General features: G+C 39.5%; 1 protein-coding gene and 2 gene segments (V, D, J or C); all 3 read left to right on the top strand.

Annotated features, from left to right (window-relative positions):
* Window positions 1–27,343, top strand: part of LOC108414177 — a 512,138-nt gene that overhangs the window by 119,706 nt on the left and 365,089 nt on the right.
* The window catches only part of LOC108436641 (immunoglobulin gamma-1 heavy chain-like), a 395,990-nt gene continuing 373,983 nt past the window's right edge, over window positions 5,337–27,343 (top strand). The window contains exons 1-2 of the mRNA XM_037544753.1: window positions 5,337–5,413; window positions 5,522–5,819. Coding sequence (XP_037400650.1) covers window positions 5,371–5,413; window positions 5,522–5,819 — 341 coding nt within the window. The 5' untranslated portion in view covers window positions 5,337–5,370. The remainder of the gene's footprint in view (window positions 5,414–5,521; window positions 5,820–27,343) is intronic.
* LOC108414361 lies at window positions 21,146–21,709 on the top strand. The segment is given in 2 exon segments: window positions 21,146–21,222; window positions 21,333–21,709. Coding segments are annotated over 2 exon segments (405 nt in total).

The raw sequence follows: 27,343 nt of genomic DNA on the forward strand, positions 1-27,343 counted from the left end.
CTACCTACCCTGGCGTTTCTGCTCATAATAATAATATAGAAATCTTTCTGGGTTATCGTTCAGAACAGGGTGAGGAAAGAACATGTAAAATACCCTGAAAGGAAATCTGTGGATGTGAACCCACACACACACACACACACACACACACACACACACACACACACACACACACACACACACACACACACACACACACACACACACACACACATTTTCTAAGCCACTTCTCCCCCAGGGTCAGCTGGGTTGCTGGAGCCTATCGCCTATCCCAGTGTCCATTGGGCAGAAGGCAGGATAGACCCTGGACAGGTCACCAGTCCATGGCAGGGCAGTTGATGTGAACCAATTTGAGGAAAATAATTTTCAAATTTGCAGGAATGTTGTTATTATTACAAAGAAAACAAAAACATACTTGGATTTAAGTTGAATTATACAGGAAATAAATACTGGGTGGAGCAAAGCATACAATAATGTTGAATATTGTTAAATATGTTAAATATTACTGGATGTAACCTGACAAAACGTGCTTTGTTTTGACATTTTTGACTGATTACAGTTGAAAAAAAAAACTAGTATAGATGTAGTTGAGCTATTATACATCGTCTCATACATTACAATCATTGTTTCTGCCTGTAAGATCACTTAAACTATATTTTGTAGGAATCATTTATTTTAAAAATGTAGTCGTCTATTGATGCTGCTATGAATACAGTGATTTACAGAGCCATTTGGGGGATCCTTACAGTAAATAACAAAAAAACTCTCCCACAAAGTATGAATAATGAGTTCTGTATGCAAATGTTTACTTGTGTGACATAAAACAGAGGATGAGACCCCCTCAATTAAGCTGTGGAGTACAGAGAAGATCCCACAGGTCCAACTTCAACACACACCATGTTCTCTACATCTCTACTGCTCCTGCTGGCAGCCGCATCCTGTGAGTTGTGATTCAATATGTATTCATGTATCATACATATACAATTCATTTTAAGTTTAAACTGCATTAATTTGACACATGTATTCACTATATGTTGTTGATCTACAGGTGTTCACTGTGAGGAACTGACTCAGCCTGGTTCCATGGTGGTCCGTCCAGGCCAGAGTCTGACCATCGACTGCAAGGTTTCATATTCAGTTACAAGCTATAGAACAGATTGGATCCGACATCCTGCAGGAAAAGCTCTGGAGTGGATTGGATATATCACTAGCAGTGGGAGCACAGCTTACAGTGATAAACTGAAAAGCAAGTTCAGCTTCTCCAGAGACACTGGAACCAACACAATAACATTACGAGGACAGAATCTGCAGACTGAAGACACAGCTGTGTATTACTGTGCGAGATACACAGTGACACTAACTAATGAACACGGCTTACAAAAACCCACCGTTCTGAATGAACTAAATATGTTCAACTTTTATGTTCAAGAAATGAGCTAAATATGGTCTGTCTCAAACACCCCCCCCAAAAAAAAACTAGGTTCCTATTTGGAACTAGTTCATACTCTTTTCAGTCGAAGTGAAAATTATAAGGTAGACCTGATAAGACGTGAAGAAATACATTGGAAATGTAAGCATGGTGAGCTAAACTAACATCTTGACCAACACCTAATCGGAAAATTATGACCATGTGTAAAAATCCTAAAACTGTAAAGGTGTATTGTTTTTCAGTGTGGAGATGTAGAAGCTCCTATGCCCCAAAATATCTTTAGTAAGCCATAATATGACAAATATAGATCTTTGTATGTTTGGTAGAATCACCTCCATCTCGCGTGTTTGGTGATGACTCCTTATGTTATGGTATATGCAGGTCCACACTACTGATAGTGAACCGCGTCAGCGTGTATAATCTGCGCTTTCTGTATGCAACTGTGTTTTCTATGCCTGTGTTAAAGATGCACGAGGCTTCCTTTATTGCTGTATACACTGTGGTGTTTTCTGAGCACATTTGGATCCATAAATGCTTGTTATTCCTATTTACAAATGCTATGAAAGACTGCACCTTGAAAAATTAAGAATGCATTATAAACATAATAGAAGTTTCAAATGGCAGAGTTTAAGCTATGAGTGATAAAATGGAGATAAAAATATGCAAATCAAACACAGAAGCTGCTGATGTACTCAGAACAATGGACTGACCACCCCTGAGCCCAGACCTCAACACCACTGAAAGGGTTTGGGATGACACACAACCAATGTCTAAGACTGAACTTTGGAGATGGGGAAAAAGTCCCTGCAGGTTTCCTCACAAAGCTGAAAGCAAGACTCCTGAAAAGAATAGAAGACAGAATAAACGATGAGCTCAGAGAAAGTCTAATAAACTCGGTTTAATGCTGAGAGCAACAATGTGAATCTGTGTCATATTTTCTTGCACTCTGTCACCATTTAAATGGCATTTTTAAGATTTTCTTTTTATGAATCACACATGTATTAATAAAATTTATTCTATGTACCACATTATTTATAAGTCGCTTTGGATAAAAGCGTCTGCTAAATGTAATGTAATGTAATAAAAACATAAAGCATAATAATTCCAAAATCAACTGCAAGCTTTTTCCCTTTTTAGTGCCTTCCTAAATTGAGATTTGAAGAACTGTACATAGTATTTCACTGCCTATAATTTCTAGAGGACTCTATATGTGCCACAAATACTCCAACAACACAGTGAATTTGAAAACGTAAATCATGTCATTAACATTGTAGCCCCCGAGGGGCGCTCTTACTCTATTTTTTGCAGCCTTATTAAAGTTGAAAAGGAGGAAGAATGCAATAATTGCAAGCTGATTGTCACCATTATTTATTTAGCACACACACACACACACACACACACACACACACACACACACACACATCCATTTTATGTTATTTTAAATGATGCACTAAAATTGGCAGATGGAAGCCATATTTAAATTTGTTCTCATTAGAAAATGTGTTAACTTATGTTTACGTGTGATTTTATTGAGTTGTTCATTAAACAGCAGTAAAAAATGTTCTAGTGATTCTTTTTTTTTCTTCTACACACATCACCCCAAATCCTAAACAGAACCCTGCACTGTACAGGCTTCATGATCAGGTTCTTTATTGGTGGTACAAGCCAGTGAGGCGGATCCATGCAAACTCATCTTCCTCTTATATGTGATGCTGATCTCACAGCTGTGAAATAAGAAAGATTAACTAAGACAATACGGAAGACACTATGGAGCTTCATGTGAATCTGCTTTTGGTATTAATGCTTCTGAACGGTGAGATGAAGTCATTAATGAATATTTGCATTGATTTTATTATTGCAACACTGCTTGAATTTACGTGTATCGTTTCCACAGGTGTTCTGAGCCAAACCTTTATCCAGTCTGAAGCTGTAATTAAAAGACCTGGAGATTCTCATAAACTGACCTGTACAGCATCTGGATACACGTTCAGTAGCTACTGGGCAGCTGTGGTCAGACAGGCTCCTGGAAAAGGCCTGGAATGGGTTGCTACTATTGGAAGATCCACCTCTGACATCTATTATTCCCAGTCAGTCCAGGGAAGATTCACGATCTCCAGATCCGACTCCAGCAGTCAGCTGTACTTACAGATGAACAGCCTGAAGAGTGAAGACACTGCTGTGTATTACTGTGCAAGAGAGTCACAGTGATAGAAAACAGTGGCAGAGCTGTACAAAAACACTTCCCCATTCATTTGAATGCATGGCCTGAGCAACAGGTGGAGCCCAAGTCCATCAAATAAAGGTGAAGCAGACCAACCAGGTCTAAAGAGTGCACTGAAGAACCTCATCTTAATGCGTACATCATAACCAGCATTCTATTAAGCATTTTGAGAACCATCCTGTTTCACTTCTAACATTAATGTATTAAAAAAGTCTTCATTTATTTTTACACAAGCATTTTTCAGCCTATTTTTGTCCTTTAGAAATAATCAGGCTGTGTCATCAAGACTGATATATGTATAAGGGCTCTGTTCTGATTGGCTGCCCTGTTTTAAGTGGGAGAGGGTGCAAATGTGCATATTTTCATCGTCCTTAGTTTTTATTTATATGCCACACTGACATACCCAGGTGACTAACTAATAACGAAATATTTTTTTTTTACTTTCATTGCAAATGTGACGCAATCATGACAGTCAAAGCGCTAGCTCAGCTAAACTAAAACTAAGTACGTTAAGGTCAGCATTTCTTGTGCATACCTGCTCGGATAGGTCCTCATCCTCCTTATGTAGTTGTTTAATTTTTTTTTTCTGGATTTTTGCAGTTCTTTCTGCTGCTGTCCACCTTTTTGAGGCTGATTTTAGCTCCTTATTCAAATTTTCATTCCTTTTTAAACAGTGCAGCAGCTACATCATGCTGGGGCTGAAAACAATAGGTGGGGTCTGTGGGTTTAAACTTTAAATTACTACAGACATTCACTCAGATGTGACAGTTCATCTGAGCATGCTTGTGCTTATATTTCATGTATATCACAGTAACTGTCCCACTGAGAATTCTCTTGACTACCTACCCTGGCGTTTCTGCTCATAATAATAATATAGAAATCTTTCTGGGTTATCGTTCAGAACAGGGTGAGGAAAGAACATGTAAAATACCCTGAAAGGAGATCTGTGGATGTGAACCCACACACACACACACACACACACACACACCTACACACACGCACACACACACACACACACACACACACACACACACACACACACACACACATTTTCTAAGCCACTTCTCCCCCAGGGTCAGCTGGGTTGCTGGAGCCTATCCCAGTGTCCATTGGGCAGAAGGCAGGATAGACCCTGGACAGGTCACCAGTCCATGGCAGGGCAGTTGATGTGAACCCATTTGAGGAAAATCATTTCAAATTTGCAGGAATGTTGTTATTATTACAAAGAAAACAAAAACATACTTGGATTTAAGTTGAATTATACAGGAAATAAATACTGGGTGGAGCAAAGCATACAATAATGTTGAATATTGTTAAATATGTTAAATATTACTGGATGTAACCTGACAAAACGTGCTTTGTTTTGACATTTTTGACTGATTACAGTTGAAAAAAAAAACTGTATAGATGTAGTTGAGCTATTATACATCGTCTCATACATTACAATCATTGTTTCTGCCTGTAAGATCACTTAAACTATATTTTGTAGGAATCATTTATTTTAAAAATGTAGTCGTCTATTGATGCTGCTATGAATACAGTGATTTACAGAGCCATTTGGGGGATCCTTACAGTAAATAACAAAAAAACTCTCCCACAAAGTATGAATAATGAGTTCTGTATGCAAATGTTTACTTGTGTGACATAAAACAGAGGATGAGACCCCCTCAATTAAGCTGTGGAGTACAGAGAAGATCCCACAGGTCCAACTTCAACACACACCATGTTCTCTACATCTCTACTGCTCCTGCTGGCAGCCGCATCCTGTGAGTTGTGATTCAATATGTATTCATGTATCATACATATACAATTCATTTTAAGTTTAAACTGCATTAATTTGACACATGTATTCACTATATGTTGTTGATCTACAGGTGTTCACTGTGAGGAACTGACTCAGCCTGGTTCCATGGTGGTCCGTCCAGGCCAGAGTCTGACCATCGACTGCAAGGTTTCATATTCAGTTACAAGCTATAGAACAGATTGGATCCGACATCCTGCAGGAAAAGCTCTGGAGTGGATTGGATATATCACTAGCAGTGGGAGCACAGCTTACAGTGATAAACTGAAAAGCAAGTTCAGCTTCTCCAGAGACACTGGAACCAACACAATAACATTACGAGGACAGAATCTGGAGACTGAAGACACAGCTGTGTATTACTGTGCGAGATACACAGTGACACTAACTAATGAACACGGCTTACAAAAACCCACCGTTCTGAATGAACTAAATATGTTCAACTTTTATGTTCAAGAAATGAGCTAAATATGGTCTGTCTCAAACACCCCCCCCCAAAAAAAAAAAACTAGGTTCCTATTTGGAACTAGTTCATACTCTTTTCAGTCGAAGTGAAAATTATAAGGTAGACCTGATAAGACGTGAAGAAATGCATTGGAAATGTAAGCATGGTGAGCTAAACTAACATCTTGACCAACACCTAATCGGAAAATTATGACCATGTGTAAAAATCCTAAAACTGTAAAGGTGTATTGTTTTTCAGTGTGGAGATGTAGAAGCTCCTATGCCCCAAAATATCTTCAGTAAGCCATAATATGACAAATATAGATCTTTGTATGTTTGGTAGAATCACCTCCATCTCGCGTGTTTGGTGATGACTCCTTATGTTATGGTATATGCAGGTCCACACTACCGATAGTGAACAGCGTCAGCGTGTATAATCTGCGCTTTCTGTATGCGACTGTGTTTTCTATGCCTGTGTTAAAGATGCACGAGGCTTCCTTTATTGCTGTATACACTGTGGTGTTTTCTGAGCACATTTGGATCCATAAATGCTTGTTATTCCTATTTACAAATGCTATGAAAGACTGCACCTTGAAAAATTAAGAATGCATTAAGTGATACTTTTTCTGATCCCACAACCGGGGAAATTCCACCCATCCGTGAAGTGAAACACCACATACACACTAGTGAACACACACACTAGGGGGCAGTGAGCACACTTGCCCGGAGCGGTGGGCAGCCTTATCCACGGCGCCCGGGGAGCAGTTGGGGGTTAGGTGTCTTGCTCAAGGACACCTCAGTCATGGACTGTCGGCCCTGGGGATCGAACCGGCAACCTTCCGGTCACAGGGCCAGATCCCTAACCTCCAGCCCACGACTGCCCCAATTAAAACATAAATAATAATATAAACATAATAGAAGTTTCAAATGGCAGAGTTTAAGCTATGAGTGATATTCAACTGAAGACCTCCACTGTGGAGAATCACATTTCAGTCCCTGCTAACAGTCAGCAGCTCCGGATACCAGCAAATCCCACAAACTGACCTGTGCTGGACGTCTGGAATGGACCAATATTTATTCTTTGTCTCCCTCATTTCTTTCTTTCTTTCTTTCTTTCTTTCTTTCTTTCTTTCTTTCTTTCTTTCTTTCTTTCTTTGTCTTCCTCACTTCTTTGTTCCTTTCTTTCGTTCTTCTGTCCATTTCATATATCTTTTTTTGTTTTTTCTTATATCCTCCTTTTTTACTTATATTTCCTTATAAGGAATATATTTTATAAGGAATATATAAGGAATATACTTATATTCCCCACTTCTTTCTTTCTTTCTTTCTTTCTTTCTTTCTTTCTTTCACCTGTCCATTTCTAATATATTTTTGATTTTCATTTTTTCTTACATCCTTCTTTTTTCCTCGTACTTATGTGATAGGACACAATGTAAAACCCAATGTATTACATGCAAATTCTCCACCTACCCCTCTTACATAAGCAGTGGTCTGTATGTGCTGGTGAGGAGGAGAAGAGCATCTCCGTTCAGTTTAGTCTAATACGAAACAACAATGATCTCCTCAGTGCTGCTCCTGCTGCTGCTAACAGCATTTAGTACGTCTCTAATGTTCTGTTAACTACATCAGCTTGAGATTTTACACATAGTTATGAATAAGAAACACCATGTTCTCTCATTGTTATTCCCAGGTGGTGTAGACTGTGTGGAGCTCACTCAGGCTGCTTCTAAGGTGGTAAAACCTGGAGAAGTTTTATATAGAACCACTGACTTACTAAAGAACCCTTGAGGAACCTTCTTTTCTAAGTGTAATTAATTCTATAAAGTAGGATAATGCATTACTGCTTACATTCTTAAATTAAACTACTCACTTTAAAAAAACTACATTATTGTTTAATCAAGTATCTCTGACAGAACAATATTAAATATGTACAATGCATTTAAAACATGTTTCCTCTATATAGATTATCTGCCCCTTACCTTATATGTAATTTACATTTGCATGTGCTACCTGTGACACTGTGATGGGAAGATAACAGTATCTAATCACATGAATATGAAAGAGATGGAAGATCTCTGGTTTGTGCTCTACGAAATAAATGATAAAAAAAGAAGATGTAATATAGATCAGATATACCATAGCTACTGTTGGAGGCTCTAGAGATATACAGATAAAACCTACAACCTCAGGACTTTTACAGTCTCTGGTGTTAAGAATGACCCTAAAAATTCTCCTAGAATTTTTTTTTTTTGAATACTTTATTTTAGCTTATTTTGGTTGTATAATCAGTTCAAACTAACAAAAAGAGTGTACATATCAGACAATCTAACCCAACCCCCTCCTATCAAGCACATTAAAAAAAATAAATAAATAAAAATAATAATACCAACAGAATGATATGATAATAATAGTAAAAATAACAACAACAGTGACAGTAGCATGTACAATAGCAGCATTGAAGAAGAGAAAGAGGAAAAAAAAAAAAAAAAAAAAAAAAAAAAAAAGGGTCTTACATTTTCTTACATTTACTTACATTTGTGGTCTTACATTTACTTAAAATAACTGATTATTGGATTCCAAATATGGTTAATGTACTTCTGTGCACTTGGTCGACGGCTACATAAATGCTCCATAGAGGCAAAATTGAGCATCTCAGCTAGCCAATGTTTGAACGATGGAGCTGAAGGCGATTTCCAATTTAAAAGGAGCAGCTTCTTGGCCACAATCATAGCAGCCATCACCACCTGTTGTATCTTGTAAGGGAAGGTGGATGATAATGCAGAACACCCGCATATTACGATTATGGGATCAAAGTCTAATTTTATTTCAAGGATTTTGGAAAGCCAATCAAAAATTCTTGACCAAAAGGTCTGCAACACAGGGCAGGTTATAAACATATGAGTCAAAGAGCCCTCCTCAATTTTGCATCTTTCACAGAGAGGTGAGATGGATTCAAAAATCTTATGTAATTTGGTCCTGGAGTAATGCAGCCGGTGAAGCACTTTAAACTGAATCAGCCTGTATCGAGAATTTACAGAGCAGCATAATACCCGAGACAGGCTCTCCACCCACACCTCTTCTGTAATTTCGCTACCAATCTCTCTCGCCCAGGCCTCTCTAAATTTAGTTGTGTCTGGAGTAGATCTCAAAACTGTGATAAAATGTGAAATCAATTGTTTAGATGTGGGGTCTGTGTGTAAAAAACCAAATAATGTGTGATCGCTTGGCTTTGATTCAAAATGAGAAATATTTTGTCTTACGTAATGCCGAAGCTGTAAATAACGGAAAAAATGTATATGCGAAAGGTTAAATTTATCTTTGAATTGATTAAATGAAATAAAGGTCCCATCTACATACAAGTCCTCTATAGTTCTTAGTCCTTTGCTTTCGAAAACAGAAAAGGCTTTATCCATCTTAGCAGGTAGAAAGAAATGGTTACACATAATTGGGGTATAGACTGAAGTTAGTGGTGCATTAGTGAAGCGTTTGATCTGGTTTAAGATCTTAAGTGAGTTTTTAATAATGAAATTGTTATTTATTAAAGTATTGCTAGGTGACACCTTAGAAAACAGAAAGACCGGTAAGGATGTCTTTGTAACTGATCCGGCCTCATATTTAACCCACAGTGGTGTAGAATTCAAAATGAGTCCCTCACGTGATCCCAGTTGCCAAAAGGAAATTGCTCTGGCGTTTGCAGCCCAGTAATAGTGTTTAAAGTTGGGCAGGCCTAGTCCACCATCGACTGAAGCTTTCTGTAGATGCATTTTGGAAATACGTGGGGTCTTCTGAGCCCAGACAAAGGATGAGACAATTGCATCCAGTTGTTGAAAAAAAGAGTTTGGGAGGAAAATAGGAAGATTTTGAAAAATATATAAAATTCTTGGGAGTGTAATCATTTTAACTGCATTTATTCTACCAATCAAAGACAAGGGGAGCAATTTCCACCTTTCAACGTCTGTTCTTAACTTTTCTAACGCAGCTTGAAAGTTTAACCTAAATATTGTTTTTGGATCCCAGGAAATCTGAAGCCCAAGATAAGTTAAATGTTCCCTGGCCACCTTAAAGGGAAAGGAGGCCAAAAGATTTGGATCAAAATTTTGAGAGAGTGGCATCAATTCGCTTTTATTCCAGTTAATTGTGTATCCTGACAGCTGACCAAATAGTTTTAGATATTCCAGGAGAGAGGGGATAGAAGATACAGGATCTGAGATGCACAGAAGCAGATCATCTGCATAAAGAATGACTAGAGCCTCCAGATCTCCCATTTTAATACCACGAATGTCTGGATGTTTCCGTATTCCCACTGCAAGAGGCTCTAATGCAATATTGAAAAGAAGTGGGGAGAGGGGATCCCCTTGTCGAACACCACGCTGAAGTGAAAAAGGAGTTGAACGGTCAGCATTGGTTAAAATGGAAGATGATGGATGCAAATATATGGCCTTAACCAAATCAATAAAAAAGTCCCCAAATCCAAATTTCCTCAATGCATAAAGCATATAGGGCCATTCCACTTGGTCAAAGGCTTTTTGTGCATCAAGTGAAACAACAGCCGCAGTGGAATTGCTTTTTTGTGCCACACGCATGGCATTAAGAAGCAAACGCACATTACAAAAGGAAAATCTACCAGGAATAAACCCTGTCTGATCAGGGTGAATGATCTCTGATATGTGTTTAGCTAATCGATTGGCCATTATCTTAGATATTATTTTTTGATCAAAATTGAGCAGGGCAATGGGTCTATATGAGGCGGGGTCTGTATCATCCTTCCCCTTTTTCAGCAAAAGACATATGTTGGCATGATATAAGGAATCAGGGAATTGTTTGTTTACAATAGATTCGTCATACATTCTCCGCAGAAACGGGCAGAGCTTGGAAGAAAAAAATTTATAGAATTCACAGCCAAAACCATCTGGCCCAGCTGCTTTACCAGAAGGAAAGCTTTTAATGGCCTCAAGGATCTCAGACTGAGTAACAGGGGAATCCAGTGACTCTCTAGCTGAGTCAGATAGTCTCGGCAAGGCAAGATCTTTAAAGAAAGAGTCCAGTTCAGATTCTGAAGCCGAGAATTTGGCAGAGTACAATTCTGTGTAAAAATCTCTAAATCTATTGTTGATCTCCTTATGATCCGTAATTAAATCCCCTGATCTTGACTGAATCCTATGAATGGCTTGTTTCGCACGAATTCCTCTAAGCTGCCTTGCCAAAAGTCCCTCTGGTTTGTCTCCCAACTCAAATTGTTTCCTCTTAAGTTTAAGTAAAAGGTGCTCAACTCTCTGTCTGAGAATAGTATTATATTCATACCTAAGTTGTAAAATTTTATTATAATCTGAAATTGAAAGGGAAGACTTATATTTCTGTTCTGTTATTTTTAGCATATTCTCAATTTCAACAAGTCTCTGATTCATTTCTTTTTTCTTTGAGGATTCGAATGCCAAAATATAGCCACGGACAACAACTTTGAGCGTTTCCCAGAGAGTGGAGTCTGATACATCTGCTGTGTCGTTAAATTCTGCGAATTCTGCGAACTTTACCTTCATATAATTGACAAAGGCAGGATCTGATAAAAGATTAGAATTAAACTGCCATGCATACGCTGGTTTGGAGACAATGTTCTGAAGCTCACATGTAATTGGGCTGTGATCGGATATTAATATATTATGATATTTAACATTGCAAACTTTGGATACCAACTCAGAAGACACAAGGAAGTAATCAATCCTTGTATAAGACTTATGTACATGTGAGTAATATGAATAGTCCCTGCCAGTTGGATGACATAGCCTCCAGATATCCACCATGTTCCCTGCTTTGAGTAGATTATTAAGAGTTTGTACTGTGGCCAACGTGGGTGGAGTCTTAGTAGAGAGTCTATCCAGATATGGATCTAAATAGCAGTTGAAATCACCTCCCATAATAATATTCTCACTCAAGGCAAGTGGGATCAGACCAAAGATTTTACGAAAAAAATCAGGACAATCAAAATTAGGGCCATAGATATTAATCAGTGTGAGAGGAAATGAATTAATATGGCCAGATACAATAATGTATCGGCCCTGTGGATCTGCTATCATCTTCTCAAGATGAAATGGGATATTTTTTTTAAAAAGAATAGCCACACCCCTAGCTTTTGAAGAAAATGAGGCCTGGAATACCTGGGATATCCAACGTGCTCTAAACGTAGATTGCTGGGTGGGACTAATATGCGTTTCTTGTAAAAAAATTATATCAGCTTTCAACATCTTCAGATGCGAGAAAACCCGACCCCTTTTGATTGGATGACCCATTCCTCTAACATTCCATGAGGCTAAGGTGATGCCAGAAGTACAAGTATTAATCCTAGATGACATCTGACTCATAGTGCACAGGAGTAAGCTTGTCTGAAGAGACCAAAGAAACTGCAAGAAAAGGAAGACTGACAACTAGAGAAAAAAATAGAAACATACAACTAAAAAAGAAAAAAACCCACCCCTCTGTCCCAAACCCACAAATAGACCTATTCCCACCCCGGGAATGTCTAAATAATCCCATAAGTTTAGGAAGGCCAACAGCTATAGAGTAACTACCTCTACTACGCAAACCTGCAGCAACGGCTGTCAGGGGCCCCAGAACCAAGCAAATCACATAACACAAAAAGAGAAGTTGGATCACACATGTCTCTAAATACTTAAAAAAGGGAATAAATTAACATAAAATATTATTCTGTTCCAATACAAACTTATATTCAACAATATCCACGGACACTCTAATATTTATAATGCAACTGCACGCATCTTATTGTACAAGAAGGATAAATATTAACAGTGAAGAATCAAAATAAAGAGTATAGTAAAATGAAAAAAAATAACGACTGCCGTAAACACGGCAGTTTTAAAAATAGTAATAAAACAGTATGACACAGTTCACATCTAAGCCGAACGATAACAAGTAGTTTTGAACAAATTTTTAGGTAATGTTCCGCTTTTACCTCTTTGTAGGTCAAAAGACTAAATAAGCTCACCCTTCACTCATCCTTGTTGGTCTTCGAGACAGAACTCACAAATGCCTTCGCTTCTGCCAGTTCAGAAAAGCTCCGTGAATGACCATCAACCTCGACGTGAAGCCTCGCAGGATACCGAAGAAAGTGAGTTATTTTCAAGTTCCTGAGCTCTTGCAACACCTCCGTGAATTGCTTCCTTTTCTCCATAACGGAGCTGGTGTAGTCCGGAAAAATGAGCACTTTATGTCCTTGAAATTGAAGAGGACCATGGGATCTCCGGAGCTGCAAGATCTTTTCCTTAACTTGAAATAGATGAATCCGTGCAATGAACGGTCGAGGCTTGGCACCCTCAGCCGGGCGAGGACGGAGCGATCTATGCGCTCGGTCCACCAGTAAGGGCAGTTTGAAGTTTTCTTCACCCAAAAGTTTGGGCAGCAAACCCGCCACAAAATCCGTGGGGCGCGTTCCCTCCGTTCCTTCTGGAATTCCAATTATTCGTATGTTGTTTCGTCTGGATCGGCCTTCCAGATCGTCTATTTTCAACTGCATGGTGGCGTTGGCTCTCTCTAGCCCCTTCAGCGCTGTCTCTAGTGCATCAATTCGTGAGTCATGAGCCGAGACAGTTTCGCCGAGCGAACTCAGTGCTTCTTTAAAATCTTTCAGCTCCGTCCGGACCGCCGCCAGGGTTTGCTCCATGTTGCTTAGCCGAGAGGAGATATTATCGAGCCCACCTTGGACAGACGTTGTCAAGTTCTTAGCCCACGTTGGAGGAGAATCGGCGACTGTTTCGCCGGATTCCGACATGCCACGTGTGGGAGAAGCAGTTGAGGCCGGTTGACGATTCTCCGTATCCTTTGAGCTTTTGGCCGATTTCGGAGCCATTTCAAACCAAATTGTCACTGTGTCGATGTCAAACTGTGCTAGTAGAGTTCGGAAACTAAGGAACACTCAAATTTCCAAAATAAGTAGTAGAAAAACTGAGTTAAATCAGCTTGGCCTGGAGCCCCCAGCTAAAACGCGTCTACTCCATTACGTGCTCCCTGGCGCCCCCAAAATTCTCCTAGAATTAAGACTAATTCATCAGGACTTTTATTTTTGCATTTATTTCTTTTCTTACTTTTATTGTATGGCATAAATTAAGGATTATTTTAATTTATATGGCGTGTCAACAGCGGGGCTCTGTAGAAATACATTTTGTTGACTAGTCAGAATGAAGCAGTGACTTTAAAGGGCCACTAGAGGGCTCTTTACACAGAATTGACTTGCAAAGCAAAAGTCTCAGCCTAAGAATAAACAGGTCAGTATGCAAACATTTCCTCTTCATCGCCCTATAAAGCAAAGTGGAGGAAGAGAGGAATCATTTTAAAACGAGTTGGTAGATTCTCAGTGTGGAAGTGCGTTAATGCAACAATGTTTTCTGCAAGATTTTTGCTGCTTCTTGCTATAGCATCCTGTGAGTGTCAGTATAGTGGCTAAACAATATCAATGAGAATTTGTTATTCAGCATTAATTGTAATTTCTTATTTCAAATAGGTGTTCACTGCATTGAGCTGACCCAGCCTGGATCCATGGCCATGAACATTGGTCAGTCTATAACACTGACCTGTAAGGTGTCAGGATATTCCTTAACTGACAGCAGCTACTGTACAGACTGGATACGACAACCTGCAGGAAAAGCTCTGGAGTGGATTTCCACTATATGTGGTAACGGAGCGGAAGACACCAAAGCCTCCTTAAAGAGCAAGTTCAGCATTTCAAAAGACAGCAGCACTGTAACACTGTCAGGACGAAATCTGCAGACCGAAGACTCAGCTGTGTACTACTGTGCCAGAAGACCACACACGGTGATGAAGCAGTGAGGAAGTGCGGTACAAAAACCCATCAACAAAACATTCCTGTGCCAGCAGGCCTCACCAACTGAATATAACGTGGTGTCGTTGCAATGAAGACTCACAGAAGAAGGTCATGGTTTCTGAACAGTCTCTCTATATTGAGCTGAAAATAGACAGTGAAACAAACAGGTGAGTGGCAGGAAAGGTCACCTGCAGCCACAGTGCATTACTCCAGGGTGACCACATGACCCACACCAATAACCCACAAACACAACACAAAAACCATCACAATCTCAATGTAATGTACAACAAAACAACAACAACAGAAGAGGAAAACAATGTTTAACCTGGGGGTGGGGGGCACAGGGGTGGAGTGCTGAGCGCTGCATACAACAGCCCCAAAGTCCCTTGCACAGCATGAAGCAGCTGCCACAAGAACACACACACACACACACACACACACACACACACACACACACACACACACTTTCTAAGCTGCTTCTCCCTCAGGGTGGTGGGGGGAGGGGGGTGGGGGGTTTGAGGAGGGGAAGTTTGTGCTGGAGCCTAGCAGTCATCGGGCAGAAGGCAGGATACACCCTGGACAGGTTACCAGTCCGTCGCAGAGCAGACAGACAGACATACACAGTCACACACACACTCACACCTAGGGGCAATTTAGCATGTCCAAACGGCCTGACCATATGTCTTTGGACTGCGGGAGGAAACCCACGCAGACACGGGGAGAACATGCAAACTCCACACAGAAAGGACTCAGGTCGCCCAGCCAGGGAATCGAACCCAGGCCTTTCTTGCTACCCACCTCACCACGTGCTGCCCCTGCCACACTAGTATCAGCAGTTAACGTGTCCATCTTTGCCTTTATTATAGCTTCCGTTTATTTCAGGAGCCCTTCAGTTTTTCCACACCTCCAAAGTTCAGTCTTAGAAGCTGGCTACATTTTTACTTCTCATGATCACATTCAGTGGTGTTGAGGTCTGGACTCTGGGGTGGCCAGTCCATCGTTCAGCTCCTTTGGTTGATGTGTCCGTCTCCTTTTCTCAGTGAGGTTCTTCTTGAACAGCTACACATTCGTTCAGACCCACAGCACTGAGGGGTCTTCTCACAGTGGAAGGATGGACAGAAGCACCTGTGGATGGTTTCAGATCTGAAGCAGCTTGATTTTCTCCTCTCTCTCAAAGATGGGAGCTTTAAGTGCTGTTTATCTGATTGGGTCAGTGTTGGGTCTATTTCTATACATACCTTTATTAATTCAACATCACTCTAGTTTTGGAAAAAGGGAACGAAAAGAAAAGAAACAGAACTATTCTAACCACTTCATCAACAACATGAACAGCTAGTATGCTGGTACACTGACACACATAACAGCATTAACTCCTAATATCTAATTAACACACTAACCTTCAAAGGTTTGTAGTCACAGATCATTTGTATTTTATATACAATCACAATTTACACATTTTAATATATAAGATATATTGCTATTACAATATACTATGCATAGGTTGTAAACTAGACCACAGAATATATGTAAATAATTGCATAATCCTGAATCCAATATTTCTTTATATAGTATAGCATCCTAGCATCACTGTAAGAAATAGTTTTGGGTTCAACCTAAAAAATCTCTTCAAGTGGTATCAAGAAATTTAACCGGGCTTTTTCAAAGAGTTTTGCTTCGAAAAGATTTTAGTCCTGCTCAAGATGAGTCGGACCATATCACAAATAGATTTGCCTACCACGGCTCGCTAGATAAGCGAATAGAAACTCTCTATATATAGAAGATGAAACCATGTCTGTTAAGGTGTGCAGAACAACTTCAACACCAACCATGTTCTCTACATCTCTACTGCTCCTGCTGGCAGCTGCATCCTGTGGGTTACTGAGTAAACAACACAGTTCAGTTTTTAAATGATGTTTAATATGTATTTATGTATGAACATAATCCTTGTGTTTGTTATCTACAGGTGTTCATTCTTATGAGCTGACTCAGCCTGGTTCCAAGGTGGTCCACCCAGGCCAGAGTCTGACCATCGACTGCAAGGTTTCATATTCAGTTACTAGCTTGCACACAGGCTGGATCCGCCAGCCAGCAGGAAAAGCTCTGGAGTGGATTGGAAATATCTATAGTGGTGGGGGCACAGCTTACAGTGATAAACTGAAGAGCAAGTTCAGCATCTCCAGAGACACTGGAACCAACACAATAACATTACGAGGACAGAATCTGCAGACTGAAGACACAGCTGTGTATTACTGTGCGAGATACACAGTGACACTAACTAATAAACACGGCTTACAAAAACCCACCGTTGGTCTAAAATGCTGCAAACATTGGAAATGTCCACTTTAACCAGTTACACTGGTCAAACAATCCACAATTTTACATTAATACTGTTGGAATAGAATCACATGTAGGTCATTTCTAACACTGAGCATAATGTAGACAATCAATAATGTCATAAAGGCATTTAAATATTTGCTTAATTTCAGGATTGGCTCATTCTGGAAAAAAAAACTATTCCCATCAGAAAATACCTTGTTGTAATTTCAGTATCTTTAGCTCCAAAAAAAAAAATTAAAAATGAAATCTTAACCCTCTTTTGCACAGTATTGCCTCAGGGTAACAACCCCATTGTCTCCTCATACAGTTCTGGACTGGACAGTTTCTCTAAGTGTAACGCCGGGGAGCGATGATGAGGCAGACGCATACGCAGAGAGAAGCCAGATTTATTAAGGGCAAATCCGATATCAGGGTTTAGACAGTCCAGGGTCAATGAGCCAACACGGAGAGAGCGAGGGACAGACATGATGAAAATGAACACAGGGAAAATACACAACAGAGGCCGAAAAAACTACGCTAAACAATACAATACAAAGACCAAACAAAGACCAGCAGCCTAACAGGGGAAAACACAGGGCTTAAATACAACAGGGTTAACAAGACACAGGTGGTTAACACAGGTGGTTACAGTCAGGGGCAGGGTCTGGAAACAAGGGGGCAGGACCAGGAAGAAACAAAACCAAAGCACACAGAGGACTGGGAGGGGCCAATCAGAGTGTGAAGTTATTCAAGCTTTTGCTATGAATATAATTAACTCTGGTCAGCTCTCAGCTGCTCGTTAATAGAGTGAGGAGAAGGCAAAAAGAGTCAGATGCTTTACATTTCCATTATTTATTGGCTTTAACTTCAGGTTAGGTGCTGCCGCCACTGTAACACTGAATGATGGTGCTGCACAGCGAAGAAAGGGTTTTCATCAAGTCGCATGGCCACAAATCAGATATGTATCCGATCTAGGACCACGTATGAAAGTGGCTCAGATCAATCAGATTTGTGTGTCTAAAAAAACTGGATTCGTGCCACTTCAGCCTGCAATGTGAATCAGGCCTATTTAACTCAAGATCTCAATGGCCTAATTGTGATAGTCACAAGGAAACGTCCACACCTTTGCCACGATCAGGAAAAAAAATGGTACCTGAAAGGGTTCTAGATAGTTCTTCTATTGTTATGAGGTCAGGCTTACTGCAGGAGAAGAACTCTTTTTAAAAAGGTTCTATATACAAGCATTGACAGCACATACTCCAATCTCCAATCAGTCTGAAGAGTACTTTCATGATGCAAAGAACCCTTTACTCGTCTAAAAGGTTTTTCAATTGCTCATGGTTCTACATAGAACCATTGTCTTTGGTAAAGCCCTTGAAGAACCATCTTAAGTTTTTTTTTTTTAAGTCTTGTTTTGTGTAGCTAACTAATAAATAAGAATAATAAAAAAAATGAATAAATAATTAAGTAAATACAATTTCAGTCCAACTTCTTGTATCCATCCAAAGCAGTTGCAGTTTTTCAAAAACTCCTTTAACCTTGAAGACACATCATCTAAGGGAGTTTTCTTCATTTTTAAACCAGAAAACTTTGATTTAGGAGGCAATCATTGTAGACACTGGTTTGATATGGTTTAATACTGCAGATACATTCCCTTCACAACCTCCTGAAATGTCTCAGCAGGTCCTTTGAACTGTAAAAGATCCTCAGTTTAACTCAGTCAGTTAAATTCATCCATGCTCCAGTAGAGGGCGTCCTTCACCCACAAATCACACCTGCCAATTGTACTCAGTGCAGCAGCATTTCACATTCACTTCTTATGCAAATCATATTTTTCCCTATATCTACAGCAATTTTAGAGGTTATGGTAACAGCTCCCGCTCCACAAACACCATGTTCCTCACGTCTTTACTGCTGCTGCTGATGGCAGGATGTGAGTCTGTTATCTCTCTCAGTGAGGAACCATATTAATGCAGTAAACCGACTATCCACGTTTAACCTGCTGTTTTTCTGGTCCTCTGTTTAGGTGTCCAGTCTCAGGTTGTCCTCACACAGTCTGAGAGGCCAGTAACAGTGACTCCAGGTGGATCCCACAAACTGACCTGTGCCTGCAGTGGATTCGCTGTGGGCAGCTATAATATGTACTGGATCCGACAGGTTCCTGGAAAAGGACTGAAGTGGATCATATTCTATTACACCAGTTCTGTCAAAAGCTCAGCCCAGTCAGTTCAGGGCAGATTCACAGCATCCAAGGACAGCTCTAATCTCTACCTGCACATGAGTCAACTGAAGCCTGAAGACACTGCAGTGTATTACTGTGCTCTGGACTCACTGTGGTGGAACTCATACAGACAGCTGTACAATAACTGGAGACGCTGTAAACATTGACGTTATTTAATCTCGTGATATATACTGTATTTATTCTGTGCTAAATCTCCAACACAAGCTTCTCTACTGTCAAGAATTACCTCCAATTTAAAAACATATTTATCCAGCCTGTTTGGACAGTTCCTTGTAACTGGCGAGGAAGCCAGGAAGAAACGCCTTGAAAACAAGTTAATATTTTAAAAATATGCAAGACACTGCCTTCACACGCATATGAAATTGAGTGAGATCCCATTCTTAATCCATAGGGTTTAATATGATGTCGGCCAACCCTCTGCAGCTATAACAGCTTCAACTCTTCTGGGAAGGCTTTCCACAAGGGTTAGGAGAGTGTTTATGGGAATTTTTGCCAGTTCTTCCAGATGTGCATTTGTGAGGTCAGACACTGATGTTGGATGAGAAGGTCTGGCTCACAGTCTCCACTCTAATTCATCACAAAGGTGCTCTATCGGGTTGCGATTAGGACTCTGTGCAGGCCAGTCGAGTTCCTCCCCACTAAACTCACTCATCCAGGTTTTTATGGACCTGCTTTTTGCACTGGTGCTTTACACTTACACTTGTGCTTTTTAACTTTACACTTGGCACAACGCAGCCAGACAAGTACCGTTCTCCTGGCAACTGCCAAACCCAGAGTCATTCATAGGATTTCCAAACGGAGAAGTGTGATTTGTCACTCCAGAGAACACGTCTCCACTGCTCTAGAGTCCAGTGGCGGCGCTTCACACCACTGCATTCCACGCTTTGCATTGCGCTTGGTGATGTAAGGCTTGGATGCAGCTGCTCGGCCATGGAAACCCATTCCATGAAGCTCTCTACGCTGTTCTTGAGCTGATCTGAAAGCCACATGAAGTTTGGAGGTCTGTAGTGATTGACTCTGCAGAAAGTTGGTGACCTCTGCGCACTATGCCCCTCAGCATCCGCTGATCCTGCGCTGTCATTTTACGTGGCCGACCACTTTGTGGCTGAGTTGCTGTCGTTCCCAATCGCTTCCACTTTGTTAGAATCCCACTGACAGTTGACTGTGGAATATTTAGCAGTGAGGAAATTTCACGACTGGACTTGTTCCACAGGTGGCGTCCGATCACGGTACCACGCTGGAATTCACTGAGCTCCTGAGAGCGACCCATTCTTTCACTAATGTCTGTAGAAGCAGTCTGCAGGCCTAGGGGCTCGGCTTTACACACCTGTGGCCATGGAAGTGAATTTAATGATTTGAATGGGTGAATGGATACTTTTGGAAATATAATGTATGCATCATCATTCTGTAAACGATAAACTCAAGCACAGTTACGTCATAGTAAAAATCAAAGGGTGTGTTTTGAACTAAAATACATTTAAATTGTTAATGATTTATTATGCAGTTGATGGTCAGATTAGATTTCATGGGTGTGACAGGCCTGGAGTTAGTTAGGGTTTAGAAAAATGACTCATACAAAACTGTGAGTCTAAAGCAAAGTGGCTTCACTTAGATTATGTTTCAAGTTAACCTTAAACAAGAAATTTGAAGTATCATCGCAGTTCTGAGCGTTTTGGAAGAGTTAATCTCATTCTTTGTAATGTCTAGTCTTTGTAAAGTCTATATCACATGTTGTTGAACATGCACTGTATACAACTACTGCCCTACTTCTACTTCACGCTTTAAATAGCTTTGCCTCTCACGGGTCACTAGATAAACAAATACCCCCCCCCACCACCCCCGCAGTTCTCTATTAAGCTGGAGAACAGAGAAGATCCCACAGGTCCAACCTCAACACCGACCATGTTCTCTACATCTCTACTGCTCCTGCTGGCAGCTGCATCCTGTGAGTTACTCAGTAAAGACCACAGTTCACTCAGTCAGAATGACATTAAGCTCACTTTTAAAACTGCATTAAATTGGTGCATCTAATCACTTTATATTTTCGCTCTACAGGTGTTCACTGTTATGAACTGACTCAGCCTGGCTCCATGGTGGTCCGTCCTGGTCAGAGTCTGACCATCGACTGCAAGGTCTCATATTCAGTTACCAGTGATTGGTCAACTTGGATCCGACAGCCTGCAGGAAAAGCTCTGGAGTGGATTGGAGTTATTGATAGCAGTGGGGGCACAGCTTACAGCGATAAACTGAAAAGCAAGTTCAGCATCTCCAGAGACACTGGAACCAACACAATAACATTACGAGGACAGAATCTGCAGACTGAAGACACAGCTGTGTATTACTGTGCGAGATACACAGTGACACTAACTAATGAACACGGCTTACAAAAACCCAGAGCCGACACTCAATACAACTAAATCTATTTCAGTCTGGTTGCTCATGGCTGGATTGAAATACATTACAATAAAATAGGTTCTTTCATTTTTCAGTGTAAACAGCATGTCATGATAGTCATGATATGTTGTCACCATGTTAACATTACAAGTAATTGTCTCGGCAGATGGCACAATATTTGATATCATGACAGGTCACAAGCTTATTTTAGTAAGCACACTCAGGTTGGCCATCATAACATCACTGCAACAGCTTTACAATAAATATCTATACAAGTATTGCTAATGTTAACATGGCACGTTTACACTACTCAGCATAAGCTGTCATGATAACTCATAACAGCATATTATATCTTCCAAGACATGTTCAGGGTTGGTAGGGTTGGTGTGAAATGGTAGATTATGGACTGAAAATGTAACTTGCAACCTAATCCAAACTTTACTTTACCTTACTAATCTTTTTAAAGTCATCATTAGTTGCGATGTAGTTTGCAGATGCTCCCTTAGTTTTCTGCTGGTTTAGCAGTCCACAAAATTCAACTTAAACTTCAAACCTGTTTTAAAAGTCATCCATTTCACACCAAAACTAGGAGGGAGCTGATTGTCTCAGTGACAAAAAATGACGTTTATATATATATATATATATATATATATATATATATATATATATATAATTGGTAATGAAACTGGAATTCAGTAACCTTTATTTTGTATACTGATTACATAATGTTCTTACAGGTACTTCAGTACTACCCCACCTTGGAGAAGTTAATTGCATTATGTTAGTTGTAACGTTTGGGAGCGATGAGGACGTGGACGCATATGCGGAGATAAGCGAGATTTATTCGGGGCAAATCCAGATTCGGGGTCAGAACGGTCCAGGGTCAAGGAGCCAACAGGGAGAGATCGGGGTACAGACATAACACAGAACTGCACATCAAACAAAGACCAGCAAGGGATTAGGGAAAACACAGGGCTCAAATACAACAGGGATAACGACGGTTAACATGACACAGGTGGAAAACAGGTGGTTACAATCAGGGGCGGAGTCAAGAAACAAGGGGGCAGGACAGGGAAGAATCAAAACAAAGAAAGCACATGGACAAGTAAACAAAAGCACATGGAGGTTCAAACCCAAAACAAATGTACATGGATAACTGGGAGGGGCCAATCGTGACAATAGTGTTATATAGCAGGGGTCAATTAAAGTGTTACCAGTGGAACTTTTGCTCTCTGCATCATTTTTTAAGGCAAAGCAAACAATAATATATTCACAATTGATTTTTTTTTTAATCCCACACATTAAAGGAATTTATGAACCAAACCATTATAAAACAAAATACATGCGATATTTGGTCAGATACTAATGGTATTCATCTCCAACTTTAGCCTGAGAAAAAGAGATTTACAAACCACTTTACCTGGATACACCCAACAAATTATCTCCAGATGTTCAAATTGTTAACAAACTATCAGGTGGAACTGTTTCTCAGCAGTGTTTGGATCAGGGATGGGATTAGTACTAGGGTTAGGTTTAGGAGCAGGGTGATAGTTATGTTTAGGTTTTGAGGGGATGTTAGAGTCAGGGTTAGTGTTAAGGAAAACTTGTTTGAATTTAATATATCGCTGCTTTTGGGAGAAAACCTCATATCTCCATTTTTGTCGTTTTTCAGTTTTTGACATAATTTGAAAAGGCATGTTGCCCTTTATGTTGCTTGTAAATTTCATGATGAATGGACCAAAAAAAAACAGCCCAAAATTACTTGGAAAAAAATTCTGGTTCCATTGCCGTACATTAAAAGTGAAGTAGGTTTTTTCCTTCTCCTGTAAAATTACCATTTTGGAATTATGAGGTTTTCTTCTGAGAACAGCGATATTTTAAAATGAATGAAAGTTATATGCTAGATAACAATCAAAAGGGGCTATATCCAAAAAAAAAAGTGTCAGCAAAACTGTTGTTTAAGCACTGCTGATCATAAATAAAAATAAAAAAACAATAATATGACTTTAGTTTTAGTGTAGTTTTATCTTATATAACTTTGAAAGTTATGTGGACTGAATTTCATGGTCAGTAGCTGGGTGTATGGGTATATATGTGAAGGATTTTAGTTGGGATTAAAATATGGATCAGTGATTTACTGGTCAGAACAGTTTATTAAAGAGCTCTGCTTTGACAGTCTGCATCACTTTTGACATTACAGTTTATTTATGTGCAGTACTTGACCAGAATCTCCAAAATGTCAAATTTACAGAAGAAGTGAAAAACTTCTTAAATTTCAATGTAAATTAATGTAAGATGTTGTTTTACCAAGTAAAGCTAGGGCATTATTATCTATTGCCCCATTCATCATGAACTTGTAACACATTGTAAAGGACAATTGGAGATTTCAAATTCGGTAAACTAAATAAAAAAAATCCAAAAATCAGGATGCATGATTTTGTCTGGACATTGTTATATTTATTTTCCCAGCTTTCTGAAAACTAAGCAAGCACTGGAATTATAGAGCTATGTTAGCATTTTTGGCTTATTTTAATGGTATGACATGTTTTCCTAAAGCATGAAATGAAATATTCAGGGAGTAAAGCCAGTGCATGAAATCTAATAATAGTGAACACGATGCTCTACATGCAAATCCTCCACCTGCCCCTCTTACATATAAGGCATGCTTGTGTTGCTGAGGAGGAGAAGATCAGCTTCATTCAGTTTAGTTTAACACAAACCAATAATGACCTCCTCAGTGCTACTGCTGTTACTGATAGCAGCGTTCGGTAAGTCTCCATTCTGGGTGAATTATATACACATACACATAGTTGTGAAGATGAATTAACACCATACTCTATCGTTGTTATTCCCAGGTGGTGTAGACTGTGTGGAGCTCACTCAGTCTCCTTCCAAGGTGGTAAAACCTGGAGAATCGTTCTCCATCTCCTGTAAGACCTCAGATTCGAGCTACTGCATTAACTGGATACGGCAGCCTGCTGGGAAAACACTGGAATGGCTTGGATATCTGTGTAGTGGTGGTAGCACTAACATCAAAGACACAGTGAAGAGCAAGATCAGTTTCCGTCAGGACACGTCCAGCAGCACGGTGTTTTTACAAGGCCAGAACTTTCAGTCTGAGGACACAGCTGTTTATTACTGCGCCAGAGAGCCACAGCGTTACAACCACCCAGCTGACCTGAACAAAAACACCCTCAACAGCTCACATGTTCATCTCAGCTTCCTCCTCCACGCTCGTTTTTATCTTATATCTTCTGTTTTATGCATACCCATGTCAATCACTCCATACAAGCCTTTTTAAATGACTGCTAAAAAAATCAATTATTTAAAACACACAAAGAACATTATTTGAGCCCTGCTACATAACACTGGCATAGCCATGCCATAAACATGTCATAGTAGGTATATGATAGTTGTTATGACAGCTTCTGTCTCATGCTAATTTTTGCTAAGACCATTACAGGTTGTGCTAACATGACAATGTTATACTACGAACCAAACGATGACAGCACATGACAATGACATGACTATGACATGGTTATATCAGTGTTATGTAGCAAGTAAGGTACTGCCCTAAAAAACACTTTTCCATCATTGTTTATACAACAGATTCTAATCCTAAATTATGATAAAACAAGTTGTGCTGACATTGTATAACAAAAATATATAAATCAGAAACAGAAGAATGATTGATTATAATTGGATTGACGGGCCGTGAAAGGAATTTATTTTGGCAATAATACATCACAGTGCAGTCAGCAGTGTTGGAGAAACACTGAACAAGCTAACATGATAGTGTTTGTTACACGTTACTGTTTAAATTCTTTGAATCACAGGAAAATTGCTGAAGAATTCTATCACTTTTTTACTCAGGTGTTTATATATTTATACACAGACACACCATATATATATATATATATATATATATATATATATATATATATATATATATATGTGTGTGTGTGTGTGTGTGTGTGTGTGTGTGTGTTGTTTGTGCCTCTCCTAATGTACAATGAGTTCTACTGGCAACAGCGGCCTGTGCGATTTTGTGAATATGAGCAAAACCATAATAAGCAAGTACTGATCACAAGTTCAAACACACACTTTAAAAAGTTGGTTCTTCAAGGGTTCTTTAGTAAAGAAACTGATGAATCAGAAAACAGGGATACAGTTGCTACACTATACAGCTGCTATTTCTCTCTTATTTACTGTTGATATGGTTCAGTAAATTACTGTGAAAGCAATATAAGTAGTAGCCAGGGGTTTATTGTAATTTTACATCGAAAACACCAGTAACTAAACAAATAAACACATTTCAGGATGAAACACTGAATTTAAATTTAATCAACTTAAATAAAGGTTTTGAATAAAAAAAAACATTTTTTTTTGTATTTAGAAGTCACAAACAATATTTTACACGAAGTCAAACCTAAAATAAAACACTTTAAATCAAATGAAGTCTTCCTAGTTCCACTTTCTACAACAGATTCAGTTTATACTTTTACTAATTGACTTTGCAGGTCATTTTAATATTGTAATAGAAGTTCATTTTGCAATAGAAAAGTTTTGCTCTCTTGTCCTGCATACACTGAACCTCTCTTTATCATAAATAGCTCAGACTCTCATGCATCACTACATAAGCAAATAGAAGCTCCCGCCCAGGATCTCTCTATTAACTTATGACCCTTTATATATAAGCTGTGGAGAACAGAGAAGATCCCACAGGTCCAACATGATCTCTCCATCTCTACTGCTGCTGCTGGCAGCTGCATGCTGTGGGTTACTCAGTAAACAACACAGTTCAGTTTTTAAATGATGTTTAATATGTATTTATGTATGAACATAATCCTTGTGTTTGTTATCTACAGGTGTTCATTCTTATGAACTGACTCAGCCTGGTTCCATGGTGGTCCACCCAGGCCAGAGTCTGACCGTCGACTGCAAGGTCTCATATTCTGTTACAAGTGAGTACACAGCTTGGATCCGTCAGCCTGCAGGAAAAGCTCTGGAGTGGATTGGACGTATCACTAGCAGTGGGGGCACAGCTTACAGTGATAAACTGAAGAGCAAGTTCAGCATCTCCAGAGACACTGGAACCAACACAATAACATTACGAGGACAGAATCTGCAGACTGAAGACACAGCTGTGTATTACTGTGCAAGAGACTCACAGTGACACTAACTAATGAACACGGCTTACAAAAACCCAGAGCCGACACTCAATAAGCTAACTAATAAGCTATTTCAGTCTGGCTGTTTAGGATTGGATAAAAATAAAATGCAGTAAAATAGGATCTGCATATTTTCAATATGTGTAGAAAATGCAAGCAGCAGTTTTCTGGTAAAATGAACATTTAATGAAGGATAAGACTTCTTATGCATTTTGTCCTTCTTGAGTGAAAAACTTTGCTCTTGGGTTCCCAAACAACATCGTAAAGGAAAATATCCAGGGAAATTTCAAGGCTTTGGTTGGCTTTACATGGTGAAGCTCTCATGCAACTGGTTGCATGTTTTGAGTTGCCTGCAATATGATTTCTATGCAACTAGACACTTCAAACAATAATAAAAAAAACAATGTTACATGAAACACATTCAGTCACTCCAATAGACAGTAAAATGAACAGCGGCTATTTGTTCATGTGCTGTGTTGTGAAACATTAGCTGTACCAACT

The sequence above is a fragment of the Pygocentrus nattereri genome, chromosome 14 (genome assembly GCF_015220715.1).
Source record: "Pygocentrus nattereri isolate fPygNat1 chromosome 14, fPygNat1.pri, whole genome shotgun sequence".
Lineage (NCBI taxonomy): Eukaryota > Metazoa > Chordata > Actinopteri > Characiformes > Serrasalmidae > Pygocentrus > Pygocentrus nattereri.